The following is a 12,171-nucleotide window of genomic DNA, read 5'->3' on the forward strand; positions in this document are numbered from 1 at the left end:
CTTTCTTAAATTTAAGTCTGAATTTGGCAATTAGGAGTTCATGATCTGAGCCACAATCAGCTCCCGGTCTTGTTTTTGTTGACTGTATAGAGCTTCTCCATCTTTGGCTGCAAAGAATATAACCAATCTGAGTTTGGTATTGACCATCTGGTGATGTCCATGTGTAGGAGTTTCTCTTGTGTTGTTGGAAGAGGGTGTTTGCTATGACCAGTGCGTTCTCTCGGCAAAACTCTATTAGCCTTTGCCCTGCTTCATTCTGTACTCTAAGGCCAAATTTGCCTGTTACTCCAGGTGTTTCCAGACTTCCTACTTTTGCATTCCAGTCCCCCATAATAAAAAGGACATCTCTTTTGGGTGTTAGTTCTAAAAGGTCTTGTAGGTCTTCAAAGAACTGTTCATCTTCAGCTTCTTCAGCATTAGTCATCAGGGCACAGACATGGATTATCGTGATACTGAATGGTTTTCCTTGGAAATGAACAGAGATCCTTCTGTTGTTTTTGAGATTGCATCCAAGTACTGCATTTTGGACTCTTTTGTTGACTATGATGGCTACTCCATTTCTTCTAAGGTATTATTCTTGCCCACAGTAGCAGATATAATGGTCATCTGAGTTAAATTCACCCATTCCAGTCCATTTCAGTTCGCTGATTCCTAAAATGTCGATGTTCACTCTTGCCATCTCCTGTTTGACCACTTTCAATTTGCATTGATTCATGGACCTAGCATTCCAGGTTCCTATGCAATACTGCTCTTTACAGCATCGGACTTTGCTTCTATCACCAGTGACATCCCCAACTGGGTGCTGTTTTTGCTTTGGCTCTGTCTCTTCATTCTCTCTGGAGATATTTCTCCACTAATCTCCAGTAGCAGACTCATTGGACTCTAGAATAAGGCAGATTATCAGGCTCAATCTTTGGCAAATAAACATGGCTGACCTTATTATGAAGGCTCTTCCACTCAACTTCCATCTCCCCACAGTCTCAGAGTTCTCTTTGCCTCTGGTCTAAAATAATCCCACTAACATCACTCCCAAATTGTCTCCTAATTATCAGATTACCACACACAGTCTAATTTTGTTAAGAGGTAGTGGGATTTGAGGGAACAAGAACAGATCCTATGGGCAAAAAGAGTTTGGTTCTTTGTATATGGTAAAAGAATCCAGTATTTCGTAGACTGTGAAGTATTACTTATGTGACATATTTGGTTTACATGTTTCTTTCCCTACAATGACAGTTCTTAGAAAGTAGGCATCGTCTCTTCAAATGTTTCTCTAATTCTAGTCAAAATCAAAGTCACTCAGTTGTGTCCAACTTTTTGAGACCCTATGGACTATACAGTCCATGGAATTCTCTAGGCCAGAATACTGGAGTGGGTAGCCTTTCCCTTCTCCAGGGGATCTTCCCAACCCAGGGATCGAATCCAGGTGTCCTGCATTGCAGGCGTTATTTTCTACCAGCTGAGTCACAAGGGAAACCCAAGAATACTAGAGTGGGTTGCCTATTCCTTCTCCAGCGGATCTTCCTGACCCAGGAATTGAACTGGGGAATTCTAAGGGTAGGTTAAAAGAAAATGGAAGGGAATCTAATATAAATTATCTCTCAGAATCAAATCCTTTCAAAAAATGAGGGTTTGATAGGGAAGTGGTAGTAGAGAGAAGGAAAAGTACCAATCAAATAAAACAAAAAGATAAAGTCTAGACTCCAGATGACTTCTTCTGACTTCATGATTTTGGATGTGGCTGATCCTATCTAAAGCCCTTCTTAGAGCAATGGCCAATTTCAAGTTGCCAGCTGACAACACATAACCCTCTAAAAGGAATATATTCGTTCTGATTAAGAGTTTCAAATTCTTATTTATGGACTCTCTCCAAGTGGTTAGCTGAATGCTTTTTAGAAATTTATTACTTCTTATTTTTCAGACAAATCTGAAATGTCATGACATCTCCTAATGTCTTTAATGGTTCCCTCTGGTATCTACACACTGGGCTACATAAGACACTAAGTGCTTCTGCTTTTCATACTGAACACGTGACTGTAACAGTAGCTCTCTTTTGTCCATCTACTACATATCCAGAGAAGATTCCTTGCTAATTCTTCATCACCTCAAAGGAAGAAATCAGTATTCTTTCTTCCTGTTTGATAGTGACATATTTATGTGGATGGACTGCCTTAACAGTTATTTAGATTTTTAGCCTTCTATCTCTAATTAGAGAAGGGAAAACTTAAATCTTACAAGGGACAATTGCTATCACGGGTCTCAGGGCATAGTCTGGTAGGCTGGTAGGAGAGGGAATAGGGTTAGTACCAAAAATGTACATTAAAAAGCTTGTTTTAAAAATTAAAACTCCTTTCATATTTTTATTCAAAATGGAGAACAAGGGAAAGTTAGACCAGACAGCCGGGTGCCAAAAGGCTGCCACTGCTTTTCCCTCAACCCCAGAATTTCCACATTCAGAGGTTCCACAGCTCATTTTCATGGTGCCTTCTTCTCTTCTCCTCAAATGGCCTCAAGAATTCCATGCTGCATCAAGAATAAAACAATGTTTGAAGACTCCAGTGGCAGTTTGGATAACTGATGGAAGAGAAGACATGGATGGCACAGACAGGATAGTTAAGAGAGAGCAAAAGAAAAGAGCATTTACAGATAACCTATCTTACGTCCGGGAGTAAGGGTAAAGCAAGTGGGTGGTCAAGGATGAGTGAACTCCAGTTCTGGGAGGGTAAGACTCAAGATCTCTTTTTCTTTAAAACCATGTATGTCTAAGTGACATTTATGAGATCTGTTTGCTTTACATGCACACAATAATGATTATGTGTGATCAACATTTTAATATGTGTATGTGCTAAGTTGCTTCAGTCATGTCTGACTCTTTGCAACCCTATGGACCATAGCCTGCTTAGCTCCTCTGTCCATGGGATTCTCCAGGCAAGAATACAGGGTGGGTTGCCACGCCCTTCCTTCAGGAGATCTTCCCGACCCAGGGATCGAACCGGTGTGTCTTAGGTCTCCTGCACTGGCAGGTGGGTTCTTTATCACTAGCGCCACCTGCGACGTCCCATGTTTAACAGATGTCAGGTTAGCTGTATTGCCAATAGAGCTGAGCGATACTGTTGTCTTCATCGTTTCCTACTGAAATATGGCCTCAAACTTTTTTAAAATCTGAAAACTTCTTAAATTTGTTCCTTAGTAAAAGAGAAGCAAACTATCATCACCAAACCTGTATAGCGCAACAGATGAAATAAATCATAAAGTGTCCTGTCTCTTTTGGTGCAAGTAAATACATTTTTAGTATTGACACCGTCATCACTTTCAAGATGATCCTCTAATTTTTGTTTAAGCCTAATTTCAAATTTATTCCTCATTCTATCTGATGAGGAATCTTTACTTATTATTTTTAAAGAACAAATGCTACCACAGAGTACTTCATTTACCCTATGAGCTCTTTTATTGTGCAAATAAGCTAACAAACAGCACTGAACTGAGTGTCTGATTTTGATCCAAACTTTCCTCAGATTTCTAATAAGGTAGAAGTAGGTTCTATGCAGGGTATTTATTAAATTATTCTTTTCAATTATTCTCTGACATCCCAATTTAAGAAAAATTCCACAAGACAATTAAGTTCTTTTCTTGCTTAAGCCACTATTCATTAGATTTAGCTAGGACTCACAGCTATTACATTACAACTGTTCTACTTCCACCCCCAGCTACAACATCTATGTAAATACCACAAATTCAAAACTTTCCATTTATTATTGATCGTACCCAACTTAAGAGCATAAAGTAAATTACACTTTAAAAAAGGTTTGAAAAACTCAAAGGAGTATTTAAAACATGTAATTAAGTTTCTTTCAATATTTTTTAGCATAGTTATTTTTTAATGATATACTTTTTTCTAGCCAAATTTGCAATGTATCTCAAATGATCAAATCCTATTCTGTAATGCTTTATGTAGTCTTCAGAAACACTGTGATTCTGCTCCCTAGGGTTATTAAATTCAGACACATGTGATTTAATGCCTGGAGACACTGCAGTGCTGCTGCCATGTTTGACACCAGATGTAATTACTAACCTAGAATTCCTTCTCCAAAACTACCTATGACATATGCTAAGATCTAAAATTATGACTCAAGATTAAAGTCTCAGTAACCTTTGCTACAAAATATTAAAGCTGTCTAATCTCATATCTTTGCAAATATAATAAAGGAAACTGAAAATGCCAACAGCAACGGCAAATTAGGACCCTTTCATATCTAGACAAAACAATGCTGGTTTTCACGTATTTATTTATTTGAGAACAAAATGTAAACCTGGCTATTTTCTCTGAGAAGTTGCTTCAAATTGTTTGAGATGTAACAAAGGAAAGGTGGCATGAACAACCACAAGAGAAAGGGGAGGTTTTCCTACAAAAACCTGTCACTCTGTTCAGTTCAGTTCAGTCGTTCAGTCCTGTCCAGCTCTTTGCAACCCTATGGGCTGCATTCCCATGTCCCAAATCCAATTCTCCCAATTACTTTCACACATTCAAACTCTGGGGGCCCATCCTCCCTTTTCAGCTTTATTTCTCCCTCCTTTCCTATACTCATTGAAATTACTCTATTCCAAAAGAATTCCACAGTGCTCAATTTTTTTATGTAAGAATGTTCATAACAATTACTACACAGAGAAGCTGGCAACAATTCAAAAGTCAAAGGCACATCCATAAAAATACCACATAACCATTAAAAGTCAAAATTTTTGAAAGCATGGTAATATGCTTATGTATCTGTTTAAAAAATTGAGAACTGTCTTTTTAAAAATGCTATGAAGAATAACAGACTATCCTAGAAATTCCAAAAAGTACCCTTACTACTACTGTGAAACAGCTAGGTGGTACAGTTCAAAAGTACTTATTCACCAGTATAATGAAGACAAAAGAGGAGTTTTCTTAAATACTGGCTACCAAAAAATAATCATAGGATTAGTTATACTGCCACCAAGAGTTAAATGGGAACAGCTAAATATCTAACTTATTAAACACAACTTTAAAAACACAATAATTTATTCCTGCAAAAAACTACTGATGTTACCTTAAAACAGACTAAAAGTAACTCTGGAGAGGTCTGGGGTTCCAAAAGCACTCTTGGCATTTTATTATTACTAAATCCATAATAGTATGTGCTTAGTAAACTAAATAAACCTTTTTTTTTAAAGTCTGAGAGTCCCTTTAGGACACTGACTTTTTTTTTCTTTTCTATTTCAGCCATAAAATTCTGGGATTCTATTCTCATGTAACTTCATGGGCTTAATGAAGAAATTTTGTAGACAATATCTTGAATAAATGCTCTAAAATCTTTAGCAGACTACTAGATTTATGCAAATTCCAAGAAGCAAGACATAACTGCTACTAAAACTGCTATGCAGAACATTCAAAAACACCAACTCAACTTTGAAAACAAATTAGCTAATAACTAGTGACAATTTTTACTCATTTAGGAACCCAAAGAACACAAACATGTTCAAATAAAACAATGAGATTAAAGCACTGTTTTTATTTTTAATTATAGCACTTAAAATATTTTTAAAATGCTTTTACAGTTTTTTCAAACTCTTTGCAATTTCGGTGACAGCTTCTTTTGAGAGAGATCAAAAAAGGAAGCAGAACGCCATCCTCTTCTTTCCATTGCCTTAACTGCCACCTAGTTAAAGCAGCCAGTGCCTCCCCAAATGCCTCTTAACTGATCTGATCTCTCTGCAGGTTTACCCCTGTCCTCTTGTAATTCTTTCTCTATACAGGCAGACGAATATCAAACCCTGGGACAGCACAACAAAAACAGGGTCTCTTGTCAGACAAGAGACTGTTTCCCCAGCAGCTAACACAGTGCCTGGTACAAATTAAGTGCTCACAAAATATCCGATAAATGAATGAGTGAATGCTCTGAATGTACATACTTTTCAATGTTTTCAGAATTATCTCACTCTGATCTCACAACTATGAAACGACTAAAGTTACAAAAGGAAAATTAGTCAGACAAGGTTTTTGATGCAAGCAAGCAATTAATGTTATACCTTTATGTGATTCATTTTATTATGGATGCATTACCACAAAACAAATAAGAGCTGTTCATAATTATTTGCAAATGACTAAAAATAACTCAAGGATACAGAAATATGAAAAAACACTTATAGAATATAAACTTTATACAGATGTAAAACTAAGCAAATTTATCTTACCGTCTTAATAGAACTCCTTTGTTTTTCTTCCCAAACACCAGTACTCAGCTCAAGTGTGCAATGAATATTTGCTTCACTGTCATATGATCCAAAAATAAGTAACCTGAAGTATAAAACAAAACATAGAGACTATTATACCAGTTATATGTATTAAACTTTTTCTTCCCGATCATTATACCCAAAATTAATACTGTTAACAGAGGAAAAAATTTAATTAAACACTTGGTACACGCTCTAGTGGAAAAGTGAAATAAAATGAAAAATCAGATGAAACTCTAGGACAAGCTGTTTTTAAGCAGCTTATTCAAAGAAAGTAGTATTTATTCATGAGGTAAACAAATTGATCAGATATCTACACATAGTAGCAAATGCTATAGATTTTCAAATCAGGCTGTTGAATTTTAAAAATAAGTTGCAAAGTGATGCATGTATAATAGTATGATACCATCTCTGTAAAAATTAAACACACATAAAATAGAATAATATGGTTGCTTATGAACACACACACACACACACACACACACACACACACACACACACACACATCCCTTCCATCCACTAATGTGACTTGAGCAAATTATTTAACTTCTCTAAACTCATGTCTTCCTCTGGGAACTTCAGGCCAAAAACAGTAACTTACCTCTTAGAAGAAGCTGTTGTGAGAGTAAGAGACAAGGCACATGAGGCATTCAGCACGGTGTTTAGCAAACAGTCTGGAAAAGGAAATGGCACCCCACTCCAGTATTCCATGGGATTCTGGAGAATTCCATGGACAGAGAAGCCTGGTGGGCTACAGTCCATGGGGTCGCAAAGAGTCAGACACGACTGAGTGACTAACACTTAGCGAACAGTCAGTGCTCAATACATGTTTACTATTTCTATTAACTTGAAAACAACTGTCACAGAATAACTGCACCACTTAATTTTACTGTTTTATATTTAGATCTAAAAAGGAAATCTTGAATCCGATCTTGAGATGATATAAAGCAGTTTTTCTTATTGAAGGAAAAAACCATCACCGACATGTTCAACTTCTTATTACATATCTCCTAAGTCTGAATGTGGGTCTGCCAATGTGTTTTAGGAGTAAGTTTGTGAATAGCTTTAGCATTAATCACCATTTTGACTGTTGCTCTATTACTTTATCTCTACACAAAGATCATAGGGATAGGAGTGAGATAATGAAAGAAAAGTGGATAAAAGACCTTAGAGTACTAAGAGAAAATTGTGTCCTAAGGTTGGAGAACTGAAGAAAACCAGGCCCATACCTCACAAACTGGTTTCATAAACTGAAAAGCCAGTATAAACTCATAGCAAAAAAGTTCCTAAATTTAAATAGTTTTTAATCTTAAATGGAAATTTAAACTTACTGCCTAACAATTTATTGCCAAGAGTATTAAAAATTTTCATAATTCAAAAATACTAGGCTTAAAAATTGATAATTTTCATTCAGCAAAGCTCTGCTGCCACCATCTGTTCAAAAGAGCAAACTACCTGAAGGATTTACTGTCAATCCAGAGAAGGCTACGCACCATCTGCGGCTGCTGCTGCTAACTCGCTTCAGTCGTGTCCGACTCTGTATGACCCCATAGACGGCAGCCCACCAGGCTCCCCCATCCCTGGGATTCTCCAGGCAAGAACACTGGAGTGGGTTGTCATTTCCTTCTCCAACGCATGAAAGTGAAAAGTGAAAGTGAAATCGCTCAGTTGTGTCCGACTCTTAGTGACCCGATGGACTGCAGCCTACAAGGCTCCTCCATTCACGGGATTTTCCAGGCAAGAGTACTGGAGTGGGTTGCCATTGCCTTCTCCGATGCACCATCTGGTACTCCCAAATTCTCAACAGGTATTACAGGATTCAGGAATGAGAAAGCATAATTCTTGCAATCCTTCCCTGAAATCATAAGTCATTCTATATTTTTGACAACACTTTTTAAAATTTTAAAAGCGTAATAAAAATTAACCAAAAAGTAAGCCACAGGACTAAATGTGTGATAAGAAATAATTTTTTTTTGTTTCAGAAAATAAATTTCTGTTAAGAAAACATAAAAGCAAACGTTTGTGATCTTAATTAGGCAACAATTTCTTAAAACAGGAGACCAAAAGCACAGGTAACAAAAGAAAAAATAGGTGAATGGAACTTTACTGAAATTAAAATTTTTCTCCTTCAAAGGATACCTCCAAGTAAGCAAAGACCATCCACAGAATGTGCGGATCAGGTGTCTCATAAGGACCTACTATAACCCAATTGAAAAAATGGACAAAGAATATGAATAGACATTTATCCAAAGAAGACATGCAAACAGCCAATCAGCCCATGAAAATATGCTCAATATCATTAGTCATCAGGGAAATGCAAATTAAAACCACAATGAGATACACTTCATACCCACTAGATAGCTAATTTAAAAAGAGAGACGTGTGGGTGAGGATATGGAGAACCTAGAATCCTCACACATTGCTGGAGGGGTTGGAAAATGATGTAGTCACTTGCTCCTTAAAAAGTTAACATAGAATTAACATATGACCCAGAAATTCTACTCCTAGATATATAATCAAGAAAAATAAAAGCATATATTCACACAAAAACGTGACATGAATGTCCATGATAGCATTTGTCACAACAGCCAAAACGTGAAAACAACCCATATGTCCATGAGGTCATGAACAGGTAAATAAGATATGGCATATGGCATACACACACAATGGAATATTATTTGGTAACAAAAGGCAATGAAGTGATGACACATGCTACAATATGGATAAACCCTGAAAACAAGCTAAGTGAATAAAGCCAATCACAAAAGATTCCATACTCTATGGAATGTCTGCTGCTGCTGCTGCTGCTAAGTCACTTCAGTCGTGTCTGACTCTGTGAGACCCCATAGACGGCAGCCCACCAGGCTCCGCCGTCCCTGGGATCCTCCAGGCAAGAACACTGGAATGGGTTGCCATTTCCTTCTCCAATGCACGAAAGTGAAAAGTGAAAGTGAAGTTGCTCAGTCGTGTCCCACTCTTAGTGACCCCATGGCCTGAAGCCTGCCAGGCTCCTCCGTCCATGGGATTTTCCAGGCATAAGAGTACTGGAGTGGGTGCCATTGCCTTCTCCAATGGAATGTCTGGAAATAAGCAAATTTATAGAGGCAAAAGTAGCATCAAAGATCAATGATCATAGATCACCATAACAAATATAATAATGAAAAGGTTTGAAATACTCTGAGAATTAACAAAATATGACATAGACACAAAGTGAGCAAATGCTGTTAGAAAAAATGGTGCTGACAGACTTGCTCAATGTAGGGTTGTCACTCGATGCAGGGTTGTCACAAACCCTCAATTCCTAAATGCAATATTTATGAAATACAGTAAAGCAAGGTGTAGTAAAACAGGTATACTTGTGTATCTCTACTGCTATTTCATGTAGTAAAACAACTATTTTCATGCTTCTGATATCTGAATAGCAAAAGAACTTAAGAAAATTAAGTACAAACCCAGATGACATAAAGCGAACACTATGTTAAAATGCCAGAGTCCAAAATATTTCAGTGTGGTGTTGGCATGCTATACACTTAAATATGATACTTTCAACAAATGTGAACTGTGAAATGAACTGTGGTCAGAAAAATAAGAATTCAAAAGACTCTTGGTTACATAAGGTCTGGGGGAAGAGGACTAGGGGGAATAGGAATTGACTGCTAATCAGTGTGGAGCTTCTGTGACAGGGACAACAATGTTCTAAAATCAGACTGTGTTGATAATTGTACCTTCTTCTCCCTCTGAAACAAGTGTCACTATTTCCCCCACAAGTCCTGAAGAGAGAAACTTTGTTTTGAACTTTATAACCTCTAATATTAGAAAATAACCAACACTTGACCAAATCAAAGTTCAATGAGATCATAACTCTCCTAGACTCAAATTCTTAACATTCCTTGGCTTCTTCTACCTACACCCACCCACATATTCTGTCACTCACTAAATCCTGTCCTAGTTATACCATTTGTCCCTTTTTGTTTCTACTAATACATGTATTTCAAGAACTTACTTCCTCACTTTTAACCTATAACACCTCTTAATTTGTTTCTGGGCCTTCAATTTCTCTTACCATGCAATCTACACTATAAACAACAATTTCTGAAAACAAGTGTTATCTTAATGTCACCTTCAGGTATCTTTAATAAGTTCATCAGAAGCACTTGATTGACAGTTATGGCATCATGGTGCAAAGAGAGGGAAAATTCAGATATAATACCCTTGAATTTTTATTTTTCTGACCACAGTTCATGTCACAGTTCACATTTGTTGAAAGTATCATATTTAAGTGTATAGCATGCCAACACCACACTGAAATATTCTGGAGTCTGGCATTTTATCTCAGTGTTTGCTTTATGTCATCTGGGTTTGTACTTAATTTTCTTAAGTTCTTTTGCTATTCAGATATCAGAAGCATGAAAACAGTTGTTTTACTACATGAAATAGCAGTAGAGGTATACAAGCATACCTGTTTTACCATGCCTTGCTTTACTGCTCTTTGCTTTCTATATTTTGTAAATATTACAGTTTTTAGAAATTGAGGGTTTGTGACAGCCCTGTGTTGAGCAAGTCTGTCAGCACCATTCCTTTCCTATAGCATTTGCTCACTTTGTGTCTGTGTCACGTTCTGTTAAATCTCAGACTATCTCAAACTTTTTCACTACCATTACATTTGTTATGGTGATCTATGATGAATGATCTTTGATGCTATTATGTAATTATTTTGCAGCACCATGAAGAAGGCAAACTTGTTTGACTTTTAAAAAATCTGTGAATGTACCTTTTATTTCAGTTGAACAATGCAGTGATAGTTTCAGGTGGACAGAGAAGGGACTCAGCCACACCTATACATTTATCTGTTCTTCCCCAAACACCCCTCCCATCCAGGCTGCCACATGACACGGAACAGAGTTCCCTGTGCTAAGCACAGTAGGTAGTTGTTGATTATCCACTTTAAACATAGCAGTGTGTTCAGATTCATCCCACACTCCCTACGTATCCCTTCCCCCTGGCAACCATAAGTTCATTCTCTCAATAAAGTCTGCGAGTCTCTTTCTATTTTGTTAAGTTCATTTGTCTCATTTCTTTTTAGATTCCACATATAAGGAATGTCATGTAAAATTTTTCCTTCTCTGACTGGCTTCACTCAGTCTTACAATCTCAAGGTCCTTCCATGTTACTGCAAATGGCATTATTTCGTTCTTTTTAATGGCTGAGTAGTATTCCATTGAATGTATGTACCACATCTTATTTCATTCCTCTGTCAGTGGACATTTAAGTTGCTTCCATATCTTGGCTACCGTAAATAGTGCTGCGGTGAACACGGGGATGAATGTATCCTTTCACATCATGCTTTTCTCCAGGTATATGCCGGGGATTGGGACTGCGGGGTCATATGGTAGCTCTATTTTTCGTTTTTTAAGGAACCTCCATACTGTTCTCCATAATGGCTGTACCAATTTACATTCCCACCAACAGTGTAGGAGAATTCCCTTCTCTCCACACCCTCTCCAGCATTTACTATTTCAAACTCAATTGACTTTTGAAAATAACAACAAAGGATTTAGACTATTACATAAACTTTACTGATAAAACAGTGGCAGAATTTGAGAGCACCGACTCCAGTTTTGAAAAAAGTTCTGCCGTGAGTAAAACACTACCAAGCAGAATTGCATGCTACAGGAAATCGTCTGTGAAAGGAAGAGTCAATCAATGCAGCCAATTTCTCTGTTGTCTTATTTTAAGAAATTACCATGCCATCTCATCCTTCAGCAGCCACACTTGGTAAGTCACAGGAGCCACCAACATTAAGGCAAGATTATCCACCTGCAAAGAGTTTATGACTCACTGAAGGCTCAGATGATGGTGAGCATCATTTGGTAATCAAGTCTTTTATAATAAGGTATGTACATTTTTTCTAGACATAATACT

The 12,171-nt window shown here is 37.2% G+C and overlaps 1 protein-coding gene across 1 annotated transcript in view; it reads right to left on the reverse strand.

Annotated features, from left to right (window-relative positions):
* Positions 1-12,171, reverse strand: part of PDZD8 (PDZ domain containing 8) — a 76,487-nt gene that overhangs the window by 27,816 nt on the left and 36,500 nt on the right. The window contains exon 3 of the mRNA XM_043926033.1: positions 6,211-6,313. Within this exon, the coding sequence (XP_043781968.1) occupies positions 6,211-6,313 (103 nt within the window). The remainder of the gene's footprint in view (positions 1-6,210; positions 6,314-12,171) is intronic.

This window comes from Cervus elaphus, chromosome 15 (assembly GCF_910594005.1).
Source record: "Cervus elaphus chromosome 15, mCerEla1.1, whole genome shotgun sequence".
NCBI classification, from domain to species: Eukaryota; Metazoa; Chordata; class Mammalia; order Artiodactyla; family Cervidae; genus Cervus; species Cervus elaphus.